The 23,246-nt window shown below is 37.3% G+C and overlaps 1 protein-coding gene across 2 annotated transcripts in view; it reads right to left on the bottom strand.

Annotated features, from left to right (window-relative positions):
* The window catches only part of DTWD2 (DTW domain containing 2), a 64,138-nt gene that overhangs the window by 29,305 nt on the left and 11,587 nt on the right, over nt 1-23,246 (bottom strand). The window contains exons 1-3 of one of the 2 annotated variants that reach the window (XM_048931833.1): nt 20,620-20,728; nt 19,040-19,130; nt 14,464-14,558 (exon numbers count right to left, since the gene is read on the bottom strand). In XM_048931833.1, coding sequence (XP_048787790.1) covers nt 14,464-14,558; nt 19,040-19,130; nt 20,620-20,654 — 221 coding nt within the window. In that variant the 5' untranslated portion in view covers nt 20,655-20,728. Of the gene's footprint in view, nt 1-14,463; nt 14,559-19,039; nt 19,131-20,619; nt 20,729-23,246 lie in introns of those variants that run through there. The other variant, XM_048931832.1, reaches the window with a different exon arrangement.

The raw sequence follows: 23,246 nt of genomic DNA, 5'->3' as shown, positions 1-23,246 counted from the left end.
TGTGGTGGATACCCAGTCCCTGGAGATATTCAAGGTCAGGCTGGACTGGGCTTTGGGCAACTTGATCTAGCTGTAGGTGTCCTTGTTCGCTGCAGGGGGGTCAGATTAGATAACGTTTAAAGGTCACTTCCAACTCTTAAGGATTCTATGACTCTATGATTCCTAGAAGGAAAAAGGAACACCCAGTGAAAAGCCCCTTTAAGAAAACTACACAAGAGGAAATGCAAACATTACATCTGAAGTCTGAGTCTTTGCAATGCAATTCACAGGAAAAAAGCAGCTTTTTGATGCACTGGTATCTTCAAAGAGCTATCACTGACTTTAACTATCAACTGATTTTGTCCTTGAATGACAATCAGCACATACAGAGAACTATTTAGAGCTATTTAGCTTTCATGTTAACAGTTTCTCAGAAATACATGCAACCTTTTCCAGGTTATAGTTCACACAAACAGTACCTGCTGCCATTTGTCACACAGCAACAAAATGTAACGGAATACAAGTGGGAAGGTTCAACCTCTACTGCTGTACCACCAAGATCTGCCTTTGACATTTCCCCAGCATAATAAAAGAAGAGGCATTACTTTCAGAGCAGCTCTCACACATATCAAGAATATCTCTTTCCACAGCACCCGAACAATAATTTGCTTCTAATGAGTTTGCTTTGGTAAACACTGTAATACACTCTATTTAATTACACAGTATTTATGAAGTGCTGCTATATGTTGTGGTAGGAAAGGATTTTCTCTACTAGTGTCAAATGTTTTCAAAGGAAGCTTACAGGAAATAATTGCAAAAAATTAGCAATTTCACTGCAACGCTGAAATAGAGCTTTTGCTTAATGAGCTCTTTTGAAAACCTTATCCACAGTCAAGGCACAACTTTTTTTTTCTACACAAGTTTTGTCTTGCATGCTTAAATTTACAAAGACGTGAAGAAAAAGCCTAGGAATTAGATGTAATCTTCAGCCTTATTTCTGGAAAAAAAAAACCTGCACACAGTCCTACTTTAAAATACTGATTTCATACTGATTTCATTTTGAATACTATTCATTTATTCCATTGTGAGACAAATGCTATGGCTTATTAAAAACATAAGAAATAACTTCATTAAATGTTGATGTTTATATTCATGATGATTCTGAAAATACTGAAGGATCTCTAGAGATGTTAAAGGATATCTGCCAGCTTTGAAAGTCTCCTCAGAGCCACAAAAGAAGTAGGTCAGTGCTAAGCTACAAATGGTAATATACTTCTGCAAATTCTTAGGGAGACATGTGCCTGATTCCAAGTGTTTGAAACTGGCAAAAGCTAGGAGGAGTTGGGTAAGACTCACTAAAGCCAGGTCCATAGCTACTTTTTCTGTTGTACTCTTTACTTTGGGGTAGGCTTTTTGTTTTGTTTTTGCTTGTTTTTGTTTCATTGGTTGAATTTTGTTTTTTTGCATTTAATTCTAAATTATTTTATTTAAATTCATGAACACAATTTTGTAGTTCAACCAGAATTGCAAACGTGGGGGAATGAAACCCAAAGGAAACACAGATGGGAGCATGGAGAAAGTCAGGAAAACCATGAGCAGAGACCCCAGGTAAACTAGCCCAAGCTCTTAATGAAATAGCTGAGTTTTTGAAGGAAGAATATCACACAGCAGCTGCTTACAGCCAGAAACTGGGTCTTCTTGCTTTTGTTGATATCTTTTGATATACAGAACTTAAGAGCTCTTACAATGACTTTCATGTCTGCCATGAAGTCACGTACCTTTGGCAGTGTAGATGAAGAATGGGAATGTTTGTGCAGTTACAAGGAAGGTAAAGGGACCACATGCTTGACGGTGAAGCCTTCTTTAAGAAGCCTGGTAGCTTATTATTTCCAGAGCAATTCAAAAATTTACTCCTGCAATTATCACTTCCCAGCCTTGTTCAGGACATCAACATTGCCAAGACTTGAACGTGATGATAGCCTACTACCAGCAGACATCTCAGAGACAACGATAAGGTTGGGCATGGTGGAGTGCTCCACAATTAGCCCAGGAGGTTAGACTGGCAGAGGAAAAAAGGGCAGAGTGCAATGGAGCTGCTGGCTAGCGTGGCAGACAAAGCTAAAACATATACAAAACCTTTCATCCTAGATCATAGAATCATAGAATCACAGGTTGGAAACAACCTGTAAGGTCATCTAGTCCAACCGTCTTCTCACTACCACTGCTACCACAAACTGATATTTCAGTAGCAATTTTGATGAAACCTTTCTTAATGTGAGGCATAACTAACTTCAGAGAATTAATGGGGACTTAAATTTTATCTTCCACTTCAATCAGAAGAGCTAACAGGCTGATGGCAGTCTCTTTGAAGCTACCGAATCTGAAGAAAAGGCTAGAAAGCTTAATTTCTAAACAAGAAGTATTTCTTTTCCTACAGATCAGAGGCTGATTTTTTAAAGAATTTAAAACCCTATCAATCAGGGGGAAAAAGAAAAGAAATGTTGCTACATATGAAAGAAAATTCTTGAACTGTTGCTCCTCCCTAGCATTTTTAAAGAGTCTGTAAAAGAAGGTAGTAACTCCTAACTGAATGAAAATGAGAACTCGTTTCTTAAATTAGAAGAATAAAGTGAGGGCATACAAAGCATCATGAAAACCTTCAGACAACTTGGAATTTCTTTCCCAATCACTTCTACATTGCTAAATCTACTAGACACTCTCCAACACGTTTTTCAAAAAAAAAGAGCAACAAAATGAAAACAAAACAAAATCAAATAGAAGCAAAGATATTCACAGAGCCGGTGAAAGAGACTAACATGAAGCCTGAAGGCAGGATGAAATAAAGATGCTCAAGAGTTACTATTCAAGTAGCAAAGGACGAAAAAGAAACACAATAAGAACACTCCTACACTTCACAAAGGTCAAATCTATATGAAGCACAAACATGAATTAAGAGACAGAGAACACCAGATAAGAATGGTTACAAAATATAGCATACGTCTAAACAGGTAACATCAAATTTAGGTAAAAAAGCAAAAAAGTTAATTAAAAGCAGAGGGAAAAAAAAGCACATTGGTCTGCAAATCAGAAAGAAAAAAACAGTGAATAAAATCAGCAATGAGTAAACTTCAAAAAATGAATTCCATAGTTGTCCTTTTCAATGGAATCTTGTGGGTAGTGCAGTAGGCATCAGTAAATAAATCAGCTCTGCCTCAGGAATATAGGCCATATCACAAAGTACTCCACTGCAGGTAAAACAATGTGTCCTTTCTGTGCAAAAAATCACATGGCAAAAGCTGGTAAAGGTCTGTGAACAAGAAGAGCAAGAAGGATCAACGCCTTCACAGATAAACTACATAAGCAGAGGTTGTAAACTTTAGAGAAGAGGCTAAAGTATTACCTAGTTAATACTCCCCAAAAGCACAAGAGGAAGAAAATAATCTTTTCTCCATGTCTACAGAGGACAGAAAAAGTGTCACTGCAGAAATAAAGGCCCAAATTCAAGAGAAAAAAATATCTCAAAGGCTTTCTAATTGTAATGAAGCTAAGTTCACATGCTGAAAGAAAACAGACCCAGAGATTTCTGCAGATGCTCCAGTATTCAACTGTACTGATAACATACCTATATACCTATATTTCACTTCCACAAGTGTGTAACAGCAGCATCCTCAGCATCTTCCCAGCCCTACTTCTCCAAATTTACAGCTGAATGTAATAAATATCCAGTGCCAAAGTTGGTCTTTCCTTTAATTTGTTCTTAAACTTAGTGGTTTTAAGCAATGAAACCATGCTGGAAAAGCACCTTGTGTGTATGCATGATGATACTCCATACATTCACTGCTGGCACCGTGCTTTTTGTATTTCTGTATCACTAGCTTTTGAGATTTCATCAGCAGTTTGTGGAGTTTTGAACACACTGAAATTCATGAGTAAAGTAACTTTTTTATTATTTAAAGTTACGGCGTTCCAATTCATTCCAGTCAACATATTTTTATAATAATTAAAAATTAAACCAATCTCAAGATCATCACTTTCTAAAAATATATCAAATTGTCTTAAGTTTTCTTTGTCTTTCCGTGTTAATCTGCTAATGTAAAGTTCAAGAAGATGTTGTGATACTAGGAAAAAAAAAAGGCTTTAAGGTAAAACTACGGTCTTAAAATTGTAAGAGAAATACTTGCAGTACATGCTTCCCATGGAAATCACCATTCAGCCTTAGTTTTAGTATGCAACAGGCACTGCAGGCCCAAGTAAACCCATTTACTCTGACAAAAATCTCTGCTGAGCAAAAACATTCACATCTCTGATCTGTATCTGAAGTGTACCCAACTGTCATAGGAGATTTTATGTTCTTATGGCCATACTTAAGATAAGTCATGTTTCACTATTTCTGGGATGCATGGTCTTGAGATGTGTAAATTAAACACTTTTATCTCATTGCAATCTAGTCTTACTATCATAAACATTTTTATTATACTTCTATATGCATTTTTTTTTAAATTCTAATGTCTGTAAGTAGTTGCAGTTCAAGGGGATTTATTAAACATTGCCAATGCCAACAGCAAGCATTACAAATGAAACAAACAAAAATCCAACACAGCCATTAGTTGCATTAGTAGTCATATTATAGAATACATGCTAATGTAATGTCAGTTGAAAACCATTAAGATAATAGAAACCCCTGTTTTTTCTCATAATTTGGTCACAAACAAGGGACTTTAGTCATTTCCATACTCCTGCACTTAGAAGTCTGAAGGAATACTGATCAACGTAATGCACATAAGGTAGTTAAATGAATAAAAATGAAGGCAAGCCTCCATAGCCTGTACACTAAGAAACTGTTCCTCAGGATCAATACTGAAGAACAAGAGAAAAATAAAAATCTGACGTTTCCATAAAAGATACACCACTTTTTTTTTTTTTTTTTTTTTTTTTTTAAGGGTAAGTGGTATTTAGTTGCTATTGTAATCTGGATATGTTCATCTTGTTAATCAAATCAGCAAAGTGATTTTCTAACTAGTGTTATATACCTCTACCACCTTAAAAAGATACTTTTTTTATTTACCATTTCCCTTATTTCTGAAATGTTTTCAATTCTTGTCCTGTTATGCAGAAACAGTATGGAAGATATGAAGATAATTACTAAAACATGAGTTTTGCTTTCATTTTTAATTAAAATGCACCATCATGGTATTTACTACTAATTTACACTACAAACACCATAAGAACAGAAAATCGACACATCCACATAAAAATCTTATTTATTACTTATAAATATTCTTGATACTTATTCAGCTACTTGAAGAATATCCATTTAAACACTGAAAAGAAAATCATACCAACACAGAGGATAGGAACCTAATCAGAAGAAATTATTTCCTTCCTCCCTTCACCAGACTAAAAAGACTGATGAGTTTTTGTACAAAGCATAGCTTTAACTGACGTAAAGCTCTATGCATCAAGAGAGAGCTGAATAATTTGGACTCAATCCCTCAAACCTAACAGTACCCACAACACGTACCCTATGAGAACATTCTATCTAATTGTCACCTCTCCTGTCCTGTGTGGTAACACTGGTGGATTATTTTTGACAATGAATGGAATGGCACCCAAAGGTATTGTCCTGTCAAGGAATGGAAATCAGAGCCATCATCTTGGCAAGCTTTTCAGTCGTGAACCTCACTACTGCTCAAATACAGAGCAATTTTGTAAATGAAATCATTTCATAGCAAAACCACACAAACCACCCCAACACACACACAAAAAAACAGGTTTCTGTATTCTACTGATGGAGACCTTCTTTCTTTTAGCCTGCATGCAGTATCCTCTTTCTCTCTATGGTTCACAACACAACCTAAAACTTACCAAAACATTCTATGATTTATGTAGCTTCAAGTTTAAAAGTGAGCTAATATATGGTTTTCCTACCAAAAAAAAAAAAAAAAAAAAGAGTATTATCAATTAACCACGGAGGAATCTACCTTGTATCTCACAGAGCAGTACCTGATATTACTAGATGCTGTAACCATAAACCAAATCATTCCCTTCTGCATAACACACACAGACCAAAGTCTAATCCTCTCTCAAGCAGTATGTGGGAATAGGTCAGAAAGGCAGCCAAACAAACTGCAGTAATGCTAGCAGACTTTTCCAAGTGTTTTACAGTTTCAAGATGCCTTTGGTATAACACAATCCAGCCACCCGTGAGCATTTCTAAATACTCTAATTTCCGTAACAAGGTTTCTCACCCAACCCCCTTCCAAAAGGCTAAAAGGTAAAATGTTTGTTAAGTATTTTTCTGTAATACCTGCATTGCTTGTTAGCTATATTTTAGCATGTTAAGCATATATGCTTTAAAAGCCAGTACTTCTTCAAAGCACTTGTTTTGGTGAGAAGCAGGGTGAAACTGAAACAGAAGGCACCAGAGAACAATTCTCAACCTACAGTTCTGGAACAATAGGAAAGGGTCATATCATACCTTAACTCTAGCCCAAAGTACGACCAGAAAACAAAGCAGAAAACTGTACACACTATTCACAGCACAGCTTCTCAATACAGCAAAAATATCCAATCAAATTTGGAACTGAAGCCCAGGAAGAAAAGCACATATTTTAAATGGCAGCCACAATTAATACACTTAGGAATGCCACATCCCTTTAAACAAATGGCACCCACAAAAAAAGATTCCAAGTTTTGCATGAGGGAAGTAATGCACCTCTTTCTCATTTGTAACCTGGGTTAACGCAGTTTACTTTATTATTCATATGAAGAGTTCGTGACAAATGATTTTCCAAATGAAACCAATGAAATACTACTAGTGCTAGATAAATTCTGATTTTATTCCTTATGAAAAAAAAAAAGTTCAGTTCAAATGTCATCCCAAATTCACAAAGTTTTTTTGGGATAGGCCCAGAGGAATCATTCTGTCTGGAATGGACTGCCCAGGGAGGTGGTGGAATCACCGAGCCTGGGGGTGTTCAAGGAAAGGCTGGATGTTGTGTTGAGGGACATGGTTTAGTGGGAGCTATTGGGAATAGGTGAACGGTTGGACTGGATGATCTCTTAGGTCTTTTCCAACCTTGGTGATTCTATGATTCTATGATTCTATGATTCTGTGAAGGTTAACAAGGACCATTACGTCATTATCATATCATAAAGCTGGAGAGACATGGGCACTGGTCATTGTGTTCATGTGCTGCAGCCCATGGAGGGCTTGTGGTAGAGCAGGGCAAGAGGGCGAAGGGGAAGGAGCAGCAGAGTGGAACAGCTGTGTACACACCGCCAAGCTGAGGGCTTGCAGCATTCAAGGCAAAATAGCTAGAAAAAATGTTACCCAAACTAGACTGAGGAATCCGAAATTTGATATGGTCAAGTACAGTTTCAGAAGTAAACAGGCAATAAATTGAAGTCTGTAGCTGTGCCTACCTGACGATTCAGATAAAGAAAAGAAGCTGAAAATCTAGTTTAGTAAACAGATGCACTGAAGCACATGAAAAAAGCCTAATAAGAAAGTCTACTTGAATGCCTTACAAATTGCTTTAAATTATTTGATAAGTGGTAAGCCTTCATTAGCTTCTGTTTGATTCTGCAAGAGCATTACTATTTGTCAACAAGCATGAAAAAGTACCATATCTACAGCATGTAATTAACAGAAGCAGCTTTATAAAATTGACAGAAATAAGTTGTGTCTTATCACTTCAATACTGTGTAAGAGGCCCAATTCATTTCTACCCCAATTACTGCACTGCAGCAGAGCAAGCCCCTACACAGTACAGAACATACCTGCAGCTTGATTTCTGAGAGCATTGTAAATAACCATGCAATTGCTCCATCTCATAAACAACAAGGTGGTGGAGGCAGAGATCTGAATTGGCTTTCCTGTTATTGATCATTCATTGCAGTATATAATTTTATCACAGTACACAGAATTTGCAAACTACAGAAAAATGACTATTTGCAGGGAGAGAAGAAGACTAGCACTTGAGTAAACAAACAAAAAGAACAGGTCAAAATCACTCCTCCCAAAGTGTGACAAAGTATTAAATAAAATCCAAAAGCACTAGTAACATGGCAGTTTACATATACGTTTTCTCTGTATGGGCAGGGCATGAAATTTACATCTTGTAAAGCTAACTTATTACTGAACATATTTCAGAAAGGAGACTTTAGGATTTGGTCTTTCCTTCAAGTGCATCAGCACAGATCTATTTTACCTCCTTAATCATTGCTATCATGCAACCTTACCAATCCACTTGGAGTCTGATCATCTTTCTTTTCCAGAGTCCTCTCAGAGCAAATAGAAGAAATGGGCTTCACCTAAAGATGTTTACGTCCACTTAAAGTTACTGCTTGTCATTCCCAAGTCAGACCGTTGGGACATTGGACAAACAGCCTATGCCCTTCCTTATAGGCTGTTAAAAATCCAGCAAAAAAATTTCCAAGCAGCATCTTTTGAACACCTCTTAAGGAGATATAATGTACAAAAACATTTCAGCTAGTGAAATGGAGGGAGAAAGAGAAGGATAGACATTTAGTGTTCCATGATACTATGACCATGATCAGATCTGATTCATGCCCATTGTTGCATATGCAATCACACGCTAACATGCTTAGAAAACCTCAAACAAGATATATGGAAAAAATCTGCCTTGTAAATTAGCATAGCAAATGCATACACAGTACAACTGCATTCACAAGCTGCAGATATAAACTCTTAAGGAATAATTTGCAGTAGTCAAGCAATGAAAACTCTTACCTTTTGAGACTAGACCTCAGAGAAACTGTAAAAACAAAACTGAAGTGAGCTAATCCCCTATTGAAGGATTAATAAACCTGATGCAAAATGGATTAAAGAAAGAAGTAAGAAACCTATGATAATAATAGAGATCAGAAACATCAAATACTTTATCAGGAGCTTGATACGATTTTATATGCACATCATAAAATTTATGGCAAATAGATTTTTTAAGACGGATGAAGCCCAAGATAATTACCTCTGCAATTGTTTCCAGGAAAATTAAAACAAGTCTAAATAGATTTATGGCAAAATCTGAAAGATAATCAAAAGGAAACTGACGTCTTTGGGTAAAAAGAGGTGCAAGGACAAATCTCAAGAGTGAATGAGATGACAGGACATCGGACAAAGAAAAGCTGTAAAAGCAACAAGCTTGTTTTCAGTCTGACAACAGGAGATAGCATCCTGACTTGTCAAACAATCAAGACAAAGTAGTTCAATAAGCTAAGAAAACAGTTGGTCTGTAGGATTTTCAATAGGCCTTCATGGGAAAATACTTATACTTGCCAAGGTCAAAGAAAAGCATGCTATAATAGTTGCAACACATGAAAGTCAAGACAAGAATTTTAATCTCAAGCTTAGCAGTCACCAGAACATGTCAGAAAATTATGACCTCTCTATTTCAAAAGAGATTTGCAAGGTTTCCATATTTGGGTAAGACACGACTATAGATAATCAGAGAAAATCAGATGCAGAGAAAAGAGACAATCACCTGTGAAATCAACACAGAAAACCAAAGCAGAGAACAGAATTTTGAAGCCAATGTGGTAACACAGGAATGGAAAGTAAATAGTGCAAAAATATTAAAAACAAAGAAGATATACTAAAATGAAAATAAATATGTGAAGAAAGGGTAAAAGAGAAGATAATTCTAGTGCAAAAAAAAAAAAAAAATCAGATGCTACAGTGCTACTACATGAAAGATCGTAGCTAGAAAAAAAGGGAGGGGCAAAACAAGTAACTTCTGTAGAACAGAGGAAAGCCAAAAAAAATCATGAATAAAAGCCACACTATTACAGTATATCATTACTGAGGAAAAAAACTGTAAAATAAATGGAGAAACATCAGCCTGTTTTGAGAAATAAAACAAGAGTGGTGACAATGTTGGTTGCAAAATGCACAGGGCTGATTTAAATGAAAATTCCAATTGTGAACTGGAACTAGCGGAACTGAAGACGGAGAAAATAAGATGAGCAAAGAAAATAAATTCTATCATGGTCTAAGAAGTCAGTTGTACAAATGGAGAACTGAAAACTAACTTTGAGACTGATCAAACTGATCATCGCCATCTTGAACACTGATAAACTGGAAACCATCTGAGGACTGAGTAATAGCAGAAAGGAAGAAACTGCTTAGCAGTACTCAGAGGAATTTTGAAGCATGCAGAAATCTGAAAGAATATTAAGTTTGAAAGATTATATATAACTTCAGTAAGGAGAAATATTAAAACAGATATATAAACACAATAAAAATAGTCTTTGATGAAGCACTATAAACCAGAAATTGAACCTATGAAGTACTGAAGAATTTGAGATACCACCAAGTAAGTAATTGTCTATAAATGGTAGGGTCAAATATGAAGGATTTGGATAGGTAGTAGCTAGTGAAAATAGTAGGAGTTTTGTAAGAGAATCAGATGCAATGATAGTAGAATGGGATTTGTGCTGGATTTGTGCTGCTAGAAAACTTACAGAATTGAAACACAAATAAAAAACTACAAACATCTTTTATTTCTAACATGAACCTGCCAAGAAAGGCAGAGGAGAAGGTTGCACAGTTTGCATGGAAGTTTGCACGTGGGAGGGCTCCTCCAAGGAGGTAACGTGGCCAATAGCCCAACTGAAGTGCCTCTACACCAAAGAATGCAGCATGGGAAATACACCACAGTTGGAAACCACAGTGTAGTTACATAACTATAATGCCCTCAGCACAGAAACACATAAACTGTTGGGAGTGGGACACAAGACGTAATGAAGACATGGAGATGTTGGAGTGGGCCCTGAGGAGGGCCATGCAGATGATCAGAGGGATGGAGCAGCTCTGCAATCAAGAAAGATTGAGGAAGCTGGGCTTCTTTAGCTTGGAAAAAAAAAGGCCTCATTGCACCCTTCCTGTAGATGAAGGGAGCAGGAGGAAGATCAATTTTTTACGTAGTCCAATCATGTCAGGACAAGGGACAATGGCTTTAAACTAAAAGAGAGGAGATTTAGGTTAGACGTTATGCAGAAATTCTTTATTCAAAGGGTGGTGAGGCACTGAAACAGGTCACTCAGAACAGCTGTTGGACCTACAGGTGTTCAAGGCCAGGCTGGATGGGGCCCTTGGGCAGTCTGATCTAGTGGCTGACAACCATACCAACAGCAGTGGGATTGGAACTAGATGAGCTTTGAGGTCTCTTCCAACCTAAGCCATACTGTGGTTTTCTGTGATTCTATGGTTATGGATATGTGGTGTAAATTTGAATACCAACGAGACAAAAGAAGAACTACACGAATGACACGTGTCAAGTCAGTAAGAAAATACACTGTTCTGTGAAAAAAAGATGGGAAGCAAAGAGCAGCTTACAACTATGAGATAAGCAGTCCTTCTAAGCAGGAAATATGCAAAGTAAAATGGATACAACAGTTAAAAAGTCATATCAACATCTTCCTAACATTCCCAATACGAGTGATTAAGTTACATTACAATTACTACAAACTGTTAAAAATCCATTTATTTTATAAACACAGAATAAGACATTGAGATATTAATATAAATTAATTTCCACGCTTTCAATTCACAGATTCAATGAGATTTGAAAACCTAAGGTACAGGGAGTTAGAACAGTCCCTTGTCAAATGTATTAGTAAAATGCATTTTGTCCACATTATAACTGATTCACATATGCATGTGTTTTGCAGCAATAATAATATGAATCTGAAGTCTTGTAACAGAAATGAATAATCATAACTGAAATTACTGGCAATGTAGAAATTAAGCAGAGTTCTCCATGCTGTTTTGGCAGGTCTGACTAACCCTATCAACTTTTTGTGTTTCACTGAATGTTACTTGGCCATGTCATAGCGAAAACTTCAGTTTCCATGGAATATGCTTGACCTTTTGAAAGAGAGGAAGACTACTTCTACATCAGCGTGTACTTCTTATTATTCCTCTATCTGTAGGCTCTGTTTACATGCAAGACCAGTGCACTCAGACTTAATTGTTTCTATTCCCTTCCAACCTACACATTTCTGGTGGAAGCTGCAGACAATGTAAGCGTCAAAGCAGAACTTCAGAAGAAGCAAATGGAAGGCTTTAATCAGTAGGCATACATTGATGATTTTTTTTCCTCGCTCAAAATAACAAAGTGTACATCCATGTCGGGCAAGGGTGATTAAGGAGCTTATATAGCAACTAACAAGTTACTTACAAAGCATGGGTGTTATGTAAAGGGAAAAAAAAAAGAAAGAAAAAAAACTGTTTAGCTTAATATGCCATAGACAGCAGCAGTGCAGCTCATATTTTGACTTTTTAAGAGTCCTGTTAGCAAAGGAATCAGTACAGCCCTCCTCATTCACTGTAAACACTGAGAAGTTTCTACCTATATCTGCAGATGCCTACTCCTAGAACACACCACAGCAGGGAAGCCTGACAGGATGCTAACAAGTACAAAACTACATTGATACAACATTTTTGCCAGATATTCCAGCAACTAGTGCTGCTTAAAAGTAAGGAATATAGAATAAAACAATGAAAAGTTGAATAGAGAGCTAAGAAAAACAAAAGAACTGTAGAAATGGCATGTTGTAAAAATGGAATATGCTTCCCAGGATGAAGAGAATAAAATTCTATGAGGACAGGCTGAGAACTGGGGCTGTTCAACAGGGAGAAGAGAAGGCTCCAGGGAGATGTTATAGTGGCCTTTCAGTATCTAAAGGGAAGGTTATAAGAAAGAACAAGACTGATTCTTTAGCAGCATCTGCCACGATAGAACTAGGGGAAATGGTTTCAAACTACAAGAGAGGAGATTTAGATTGGATTTAAGGAAGAAGTGGATGCCCCGTCCTTGGAGACGGTCAGGTTGGACTGGGTTCTGAGCACCTGATGGAGCTGTGGCTGCTCATTGCTGGGGAGCTGGACTGGGTATCTTTAATCCGACATAATCAATTCTGTGATTCTAAGAACTCAATGAATGAGCATTCAAAATTTCTGCAGTCTCACACTCACAAAGCAGGCATGCTGCAGATTCTTCCTAATGGTTTACAGCCTTGAAGTACTGTAGATTAAATCTGCGAAATGCAAATTAATCTCAAGAAAACTTATTTCAATCACCATCTTTATAATGTCTTGTGGCAGAAAGCATCCTTCTCATAGGAACAATATAATTCTGAATCTATTTAAACTATCTGGTGCTTGAGATGTTCACAAGTGATTCTGACCTAAATAGGATCCTTTATGTCAGGGAAATCTCAATATTCAAGCCTGAAGAAGCTTTAAAACTGTAATCATCACTTCTAAAAAAAAATTCTAAGTATATTCACTAGAAACAAGACTGCACTGATGGTGTTCCACTCTGCACACAACAGTATGAGAAGCTGCTTCATTTTCAGGTTTAATGGGAAGAGAGAACAATCTCCCTGTGGCCTGGAACTTCTTAGATAATTATTATTGTTATTATCATAGAAGACTAATAGAAAAGTAATATATTTCTAACGTACTTTACTTACTATACGGGCAGCACAAAGGCATGGAAGCAGCATTCTGAATCACCTTCTGATGTTTTTGTTCAGTGAACTCTACAAGAAGTTTTCTCCAAAGATTAAACTCAATTTTAGAATTAATTTCCTTCATCAGTATTCATGATTTTTGTTTGCATTTATTAAAATGTACGCAGTAAAATGTCATTAGCATTTGTTCCAAGAACTGGTTTCTAAGATTTAGCTCCATCTAATGAAGATGAAAGACATTACCTAGGAGACCAATATTGTCCAAAATCTCAGAGTACTAAAAAGAAAAAAGAAAAAAAAAAAAAGATCTGAGAGCTATGATTTCATGCAATTAATTATAAGAGAAAAGGAAAAGCATTTGAAGAAAATACATTCTCTAAGAAGCTTTTTCACCTCTGGGCTGCCTTCTTAAGTACAGTGTCACACACATTAGTACAAAATGTTACTTGTATTTGAATGACATCAAGTGGTTTGTCAAACAAAACAAATATGGAAAGAAACACAAGTAACAGGTCAGAAATTAATTGCAAAAAGCTTTCTAAGAGTAGCAGAGTGAAGGCTTGAACCAGGAGCACCATAGCTGAAGGAAGTGAGCTGACAAACTCAGTGCACTGTAGTTTACTGAAAGAGCAAGGAAAGAAGGAGCCATCTTACTACTTGAAATACTGGTGACATGGTACACATAAAGAGAAAACTGAAAAAGGAAGGAAAGTAGCCCATTATGAGAGAGAAAGTGTTGCACTACAGAATCTTGACAAATACTGATACAGTAAAAGCTACAAAGTAGAGGAAGATATATTAAATGTTTCAGGCCATCACACCAAATTTTACTGGCTTATTTTACTGGGAATCAAAGTCACCAAAAGTGAATGTATAGACTAGAAACAAAAATTAAGAACACTGCTTGCTATTAATAAAGATACTGGAAGAAATACCTTCATAATTTAAAGCAACCCAGAAAAATGCATAAGCAGTCCTGCTCACCTGTCTTCACTAAAACGCCGACCAACCAAAATTTTACATTTGTCTGGAGGGAGACAAGCTGTTAGCAAAGGCACTGTCCTTAAAACCCGACTTTCCTGCAAAAAAGAAAAGTCACTTTTGAGTAAAATCAAGGAGGGCTTCTGTGAACTGTTAATATTGCCATCTACTTTTAAGATCTTTGACTACACACAGAGAACTACCAACAATAAATTAACACACACACACACACACAAAATCAGTTTCATACATATTGCTTTTACCAAGAGCAAGGAATTTAATTTTGTCCTAAACTATGACCATTAGCAAGAGTTTGGGCTAGGTTATCAGTACAAAAAAAAAAAAACCAACCATACGTGGAATAATAACAAAATGTAGGCAAAAACAGCATTAACATCAAAGTAACAGGTTGGAGCATTAATTTCTCTGCACTGGAAAACAAGGGGAGGGCTTCATTTTCACAGACAAACGCAAAAAAAGATGAGCAAAAGGTGAGTCAAAATGGTGTAAAACATAAATATCTCCACTCTGTTACCAGCTCACAATAGCATAAGTAGCACAACACTGAAGCTGCTGTGAATGCTCTACCTCCTGCCATTCGGGCTGTGCAGAGCAGGCATCTGCTTACATCTTTGTTGCAGATAAGGAGAAGATTGCCATGGCTGGGAGGGGAGCAGAGGCTCTTCAGATCTCAAATAGCATGCAAGAGAGCTGTGCTGGACTAAGGAATGCCTGCTTCACAAGACGGAGGGAAGAGGGAAGAACTGACAGGTGGACCAAACCATCTACATACTAAACAGAGAAATTTGTTTTCATACACAATGTAACTCATTGTTATCTAGACAAGAAGCATTGCAGATTGAGCTAGAATTTTTAGGACATCTTCAGTAAATGTTAAGAGTAGAGAGAATGTGTCAATTTGTGTTTCCTGACAACGAAGAGGGAACAAAGGTTTATCTTGAATTTAATGGAAGCAACACTGAAAACTGAAAGATGAAAATAAGTTTCAGTTTATTTTTTGTAACAAGAGAAACAAAGACGTACATTAGCTGAACCTAGCAGAAGTCTAGACACTAGAGACTACATTAGGATTACAAAAACCCAAAACACTTAATGTATTCTCAATTTCAATGTCTTACAATTCAGACACTGAAAATCCAAAGTTCAGTCCCTAAGCCATGCAATTAATTAATAAAAAGCTGGGGAGTTGATCCATTTTTATATATATGAGTCATATGTCAACAGTTCAGTATGTGCAAACAAGTAATAGCCCTGACTAGTTCAGCTCATGATTTCTGTGGCTCTTACTCTCCACAAGTACCAACGTGCAACCACCTATAGCCCTTACATCATCAAAATGCTCTCAAATTAGTTCTGTGAATCTTTACATCACTGTTGCCTAAAACCTTCACTAATTTTGCTTCTTCTGCTCCATACCTACTGATTCTGTGAAGTATAAATAAACCACCACAGAGTTACAGGAGTAAGCTGTCTTACTATAAGCACCACCACTTTGCACTGTTGCAGCAGTATGATGTGTCCTAGGGACAGATGAAGATCAAAGTATCTGGTGAATGAAGTGCAAGAAAAGTGAGGGAGAAATATCCTTCAAACTACCATCGATTACTATCTTGACAAAGCTGAATAAGTCACCATTGGCAGCACAAGATCACAAACACCCTGATCCATACAAACGTTAAGAGCAGCAAGAAAGAACTGGAAGAAAATTAATTCTTTATCTCTAAAAAGCAAAAATTTTAAAAGCTTATCAGTCATGGGAAAGCCATTCAATCATTCTCTTCAATGTTGAATTGTTTCAGAATTACCTTTCACCAAATAAATGCACTCTCTTGCCAACAGGGAAAAAGTTGCAGATTTCCAATCTAAAAACCAATCTATGTTTACAAGAAGATATAATACAGAAGTCAAAACTGGAAAGAATTGTTAGAGAAAAGGAGCTTAAGAACAGCTAAACAAAACTACCTCTAAAATACGTTCCATTTGTTTAGAATTCACATCACAAAAATGCCTGTATTTAGCTATTTCATATACAGCCTGTTAGCATATCAGCTATTTTCTATTTTCTGCTTTGAAAGAGAATAGTTATAGTCTCCTTTGTTCTTCTCAGCATCATAAATTTAATGCATAATTCTTTGCCTAATCATTATTTAACAACTGAAGTATATCTATACAAGTAGGTTTGAAGAAGTTGCTTTTAGATTGCTTTTTTTCCTTTTAAGGGAATTCATGAAATTTTTTGGTAACACTGCAGGGTCGTTCTACCATGAAATTTTTAACTAATAAAAACATTTATTTCAAGCAGTAAATACACCTTACTTCATTTTCTCCTGAACTTGTAAAACAATTAGCAAATTGTATTTTATTCTTACCATTCAATAAAGAATGTTATTAGATCCATATACAAGCTCACTAAATACACATTTTCTCACAGGTGCAGAAAAATGAAAATTCTTACAATTCTGGAAAGAAAGAAGGCAGAGAAACAGAACAACCTAAGCAGTAGTCTAAGGGCCCTGTTATAACCACCACCCAATCTCCAAAAAGTATACAGTGGCCTCTGCTCCACTGCGGATCACTCCATGGACAATAAGGCAGAGGTAAGAAAAAGCTGCACAGCAGTTTGTACACACCTGACCATGCCACTGACCATCAGGACTGCAAATGAAGGCATGGGAGAGAAAAAAGATGAGAAAAGCAGTTTACCTATTTGTATTTATTATATTCACATGTATGTGGAAAGAAGAAAATAGCAGAAATCATACTAGGCAAATATGCTCTTCACTGCTCCACTATTCCTGCTGAGAGGGTTAGGATCCCTGGTTTGTATCTATTTTTAAATTACTCTCATTATTAACAGTAGTGCACTAACACTATTCCAAAAACATGTGCACCTAGACATGCAACGCTGAATTATCTTCACAAATCAAATTTGAATTAATCTATGGATCTATTATGCAAAGATGAATGCTGGATGGTAAGATTCATAACCTGGGATCTTAGGGAATCCTTGCTGCCACGCATTAGGAGACTACTCTCTTTCACAGCACCTAACATTTGTGTGAATGTATCCAACAGCATGCCTTCTGGATTGAAGGACAGTGGAGGAGCAGGAATCCTCTCACTTTCATGCTTTACCCTCTTACCCAGATATAAGTCACAATGCAATAATCACTCCACAGTTGGTGGTCTACTTACTGCACTGGAAACTGCAAAACCCAATAAATAACAAAACAGGTGGAGGATGAAAGTCATCACTGATGCACAGCAGGAGAAATACATTCTCTGTTTGGTTAGTTTAATGATACTTCTGAAACGTACTTCTATAATGGCATGGCAGCCTGAAGGATCAGATGCTGTTACTACATTCAAAAGGTTTATCTGCCTCGAAGTCTGACTGAGTTTTGATTAGAAGCAGCTACAGCACAGGGAACCTACCCTTCAGCAAGTATGCCTCTGCCATTCTCATATCAAAAGAATCACTCGTGATCAACTAAAGTCATCACAAGCCATTTTCTTAGCTTTTTCAGCGTTTGTTTGGATTTGCCTCCTACAAGCCAAGTTCCCTTCTACAGCCAGATAGTTAATCTTTTCTGCTCTGATGTCTTCATTATTTGGATAGCACTGCTCTAACCACTTGTTTCCATGAACGTATACCTGTGCAACAGTTGCACTCTATTGTAACAGAAAGCTGCTAATTAAACCTAACTAAAGAAAAATGCAGATCGCATGTCAGAAGGATGATCAGGGGATCTAGAAAGACCGTGTAAACTTGTTCTAGTACTTTTCAGCACAATACGTTCAACACAAATCAAATATCAGTTCATGGCTCTCTGGTACATTTTGCTACTTCTTTTTTTCCAAAACTTGTGATCCAGCACAATACTGCATTATTAGCAGAAAATAAAACATCAGTATAAACGCCTCTAATAGCTAAATCAAAAATCAAGAGCCCATTAAACCCCTGAAGGCATGAAATGGGCAAAATCATAAAAGGATGCACTGTATATAAAGTCCAGTCCAGGACACACTTTAAAGCTACTCAGAGTCTCTGAAAAGCAAAAGTACCTTTACCAGGAAACTGCAAAGAAAGCTGTTCCTTCAGTAGCTCTTTCACGTACTTCACTTCAGTAAGTGAAACAAAACAAAACAAAACAAAACAAAAACAAAAACAAAAAAATCACAGAAACAGACTATTTTGAAACTAAACTATAGATTTCCATTATCTAAATACTTCGAGTCACTACCAAGATGCATTGCTTAATTCATATTTGTAAGAGAATAATTCTGTGTTGTATCAAGATTCCCTCCTGAAACAGTTTGTGCCACACCAAGCAGACCTCCAAATTTAATGGGATTATCCAAATGAAGAAAGATGTCTTGTGTATATGAAGACCACAGAAGTCAAGCATGTTTTCAGAAGTCACCGTAATTGGGATGAACTGGTACCTCAGCTCTCTGATTTTAAAGGAAAAATTACTGTGTTAAAAACATGATTGCTTCCTCTTGTAGACCATTTGCTGCACTAAGATGGTAGCTGAACTCTTGCATCTTTACTCACCTCTGCAGGATGCTGAATTATATACAAGCAGGTGGAGATTTTCAGTGGATGTATCGGCAGGAATGGACACAAACACACCTTCTGAGGGCGGCTACACGACAGAACAGAGGGGAAAACAATAAAATTAATCAGCAGTGGCATAAATATATTGCACCAACCCTTACCCTGCCCCAAAAGGGCCACTAAGGACTCCCCCCTCATGAAACAGTACGTTGAAACATGATAAAAAATTCTGAGATCTCTGCTGCTTTTAAAACAGAAAGAAAAGAAGGTTTTCATTCAAACTGAATTTTGAAAACGTTGTTCAGACATCTTCTGTGGTATGGTTAGCATTAAAGCACTTTCATAACCCTTTCATCACCTTCAGGAGGAGCAACCATACCCCAATTATATGAACTTGTTACTGCATTTTACACCAAGTTACTGTTTCAAGTTAGACAGAATGCTGTAACAGAGTATATAATTAATACAGTTGAAGGACTATTCATAGTATAATATTCATAATATTTTAAGGTATACTCACAACAAACCCCAAATACGCTGTATATCAAGTTTTTATCATTTCATTCGTTCTGAAACGCACAGCAGACAAGAAGTATGAAAACAAACAGCACCATGCATTTCAAGTTGAAGTCTAATTGAAGTGTGAAAAACTAGCACAACTATTTGATGTTTTTTGGTGCATTGCATGCATCGTTAGAATTTTTAATGGGAGAATCGTATTCAAATAAATTAGCCTACATATATTTGGCATTAAACTAATATGTTGAATAGTCAGGAATAAACAGAAGCGAAGAATTAAGCTTAAAGCTGCACAGAATCACTGAAGTTGTTACAGCATACACAGAGCAATTACTGGAAAAACAACGGACTTCCTTAGAGCTGATCTGATTACCATTACTCACAATTCACTTTGCCTGCAAAACAAACCCTCCAAGATGAAGAAAATGAAGTTGGGATTTTCAGCTGAATCCAAGCAACTCCAAGCACACCTCGACCTGCAGCCTCCTCCTGATTTTTGTCGTTAGCAGTTTTTGTGTTGATCACACACGAGACAACGTAAGAAGCCACTGCAGCAGATGTGCTGTGTTGAAGTTAATCCTCAGGTCCAGGCCAAGCTCGTGGCCAGCCCCACCAACACCGCAATGCTTGCCCACAAGAGCACTCCACTAAGCAAGCTAAGTGATCTAAGCCAGCATAACTGTTCTTTACTCAGACCATCTTAAAATAAAACATTAGCTCTTACCTGTAAATGGCAACGCAGTAAAAAAGGCAATAACAGTGGATAAATTGGCCTTTAACAGCTTGCAGGCTGCGTTAATTTAAGATCCCTGCCTCTTTCTAGCCCTAACTACTGCCATAGAAAGATTACTTTCCCTTGCCAAGGGGAACCAGTTAAAAGTTACCTAACAATAGCCAAAATCTGAACTGAGCATGACGGAGGAGGGGAAGAAATTGCTACTGATCAAAGAAATTATTTTAAAATATTTATATTAAAAAGCTCATGAACCAAAAAAAAAAAAAAGACAAAATGGAATTATTCCCATATGCTCTACCAATATAATGCTCCAAAAACTTGCCTTCTTTCTTTCCTTCCCATTTCTAGAGCTGGCATTTTCCTCTTGACACGCCTCCATATATGTGGAACATTCTGGGGTATCAGTTAATTACTAAAGGCTTTGAAACAAAAATGAAGAGCTCACCAACTTCAGCATTCAGGTCTAGCAATGGCCTTCACTCTGAGCCACAAGAAACCAACCCAGCTTCCAGATCTGACGAGATCAGAGCATCTCCAATACTGTGACAGCGCCTTTCTTCCAAATTTTAATCTTCTCATGTAGATAATTTAAACAAACACATCTGCAAACAGTTTCTTAACAACCTGGAGGCAGCAGACACTCCCACGGGCTTTTTGATGCCTGCACCCAGGGCGCTAAATAAAAGCTCATCCTCTTTTGATCAACATATTCACTCGTTTCCCACAAAGTGAGATCCCTTAGCTTCTCCTCATTACTGAAACGAAACCACCCCATGCCTGGTTTCATTAGCAAAAGAATTCTCCCCACGACTGTATTTTCTTTTGAGGAGAGATTAGGATGTGAAAATCTACTACATAAAGGTACCAAAATAGTCAACTGGCAACTCTGATACAAAGAGCTGCATTGTTCCCTAGCTTTTATTAGCAGGCAGAAACAGTTTCTGATGGTTTCTGACCTCAGGGCATTTACTATTACAAAGTTGGACAGATATAATTTACTTGTTTTCAAGTCTCCAAGTTTCCCTTTTTCTGGTGTATGTTCTTTGTATTTTCCGTGGCTGGCTCATGTTCTTCATGGGTTGTTTTTTAGCATTATTAATGTTGTAAAAAAGGATCTAAATCATCACAGAACCAACTATACTTTGATTTGTAGGGAGCAGAGCACACACAATTACAAACAGAATACTTTCCAATATAACTTAATGGCATACATGTGTATATACATTACTTTTAAGTACTCAATTAGGCGCCCAATTATGTTGAATGGGTTGGGTACTTTTACAACCCCATCCTAGGAGCACAAAGACTTATTTCTGTACTCTCACCTTGGCATGTAATGGTTATCATGCTGAGACAAAAAAAATAAAAAATACAACACGCACTTTATCCCTACACGAGATGTATGTTATGAGTTTATACCAGTAATCATTTAGGAAACAGTTCTGAACAGGAGAAGTCCCGTCCCACTACCAAAAAAGCTGCCTTCACTCTCAGAAAGGCCACCCAGGCTGAAAAGGCTTTTTGTGCTTTTTTTTCTGTTGAAAGCATGTGCTCTGTCGTGTGCAGTGTATGGTACTGATGTTACAGAAGAGCAGGGGCAGAGCACCAGGAGACTCAGTTAATGACAACTATAAGTTTTCATCCATTTCTGGAAATGAAAGCAATCTGCACCGGACTCCAGGCAAAACAGCAGTATTGAGAATATTATGGAAAAGCCCAGGGGTAGGAAGAGTAATTCGAAGGAGAACAATTTTTATGGTAATATTCACCTGTAAGCAATTTCACTATAGCTCAAAGCTGTCCAACATCTTTCTACCTGTTTTTCAGCATTTCTCGTTTAAAAACTCATGACAAAGCAACCAGACATACTGGCAGGACTCAAAAATTATTCTCTGTCTTCATATACAACAAAAAATCATGCGCTGTGCTCTCACTGCTTTCCTTTCATTCTTTACATCTAAATTATGATGTTCTGCTTCAAAATAATGTGGTCTGTTTTCCCAGCAAAAACTGGAACAAGACAACGGGCTGTGCATTGTGATGACCAGTTTCTGGGCAGTGGTAGTCTAGAAGTGAATATCACAGAATCATAGCATCATTATGGTTGGGAAAGACTTCTAAGAACATCTAGTGCAATCATTAACCACCACTGCCCACAAATCAGCGTCATCAAATGTGTGCCTCATCTCCATGTTTCAGTGGCTTTCAACACGGTCTTCAAAGTCTTCTTCAAGGCTTACCTGAGGAGTAGCAAATATAGCTTGTCTTCAGCTGTAATATTGTTCATTACACTTGATTGATTAAGTGGTCACATGTTAAAAGTCAAGGTAATTGTGCATGCTGTTGACTTGTATCTGTAGTTGACAATTTGTGAAGGCAGTACTGAAAAATACCTTTGATTTAGGCTTTCCACAATTCAGTTTTAACACAATTTGGTACTTCAAGGAAGGTAAGCAGAAAGAAACCCTTCAATTACCACTAAGATGGTTGCTGTGAGTGGAGTGGCTGTGAGGTTTCTTATCTGGAGGATTACAGTACTTTGTTTTTATTTTTCAACGTTCTGCCTGTGGAACATCATTCCTGAATTCATAAGAAGAAATACTAAGGAAGAATTTACTGCAATAGAAAAACATGAGGGAGAGAGCTGTCTTAGCATACATCACACACAGACAAGCAGCACAGAGTGTGCATCCATGGATGTATCCTCATGCTTCCAGCAGTGAGTGCAGTGGTTCTCTTGGGACTAATCTTCATCTGTGCCAAGAATGCAAGGACAAATTCACAACAGCTACAGGTCTGCCAGTCCTCCTCTCCTTTCCCAGCCAGGACGGTGGGAGTTTGCACAGACTGAAACCAAAACATCTGCCATCTGGCACCTCTTTTAGGCTGCTTTCCCATCCACTGGCTCCACCAAAATTACAACACAGACATAAACGCTGCTGATTGGAG

Source organism: Lagopus muta, chromosome Z (assembly GCF_023343835.1).
Source record: "Lagopus muta isolate bLagMut1 chromosome Z, bLagMut1 primary, whole genome shotgun sequence".
Classification (NCBI taxonomy): Eukaryota; Metazoa; Chordata; class Aves; order Galliformes; family Phasianidae; genus Lagopus; species Lagopus muta.
This window is presented reverse-complemented; position numbering and strand designations above follow the sequence as displayed.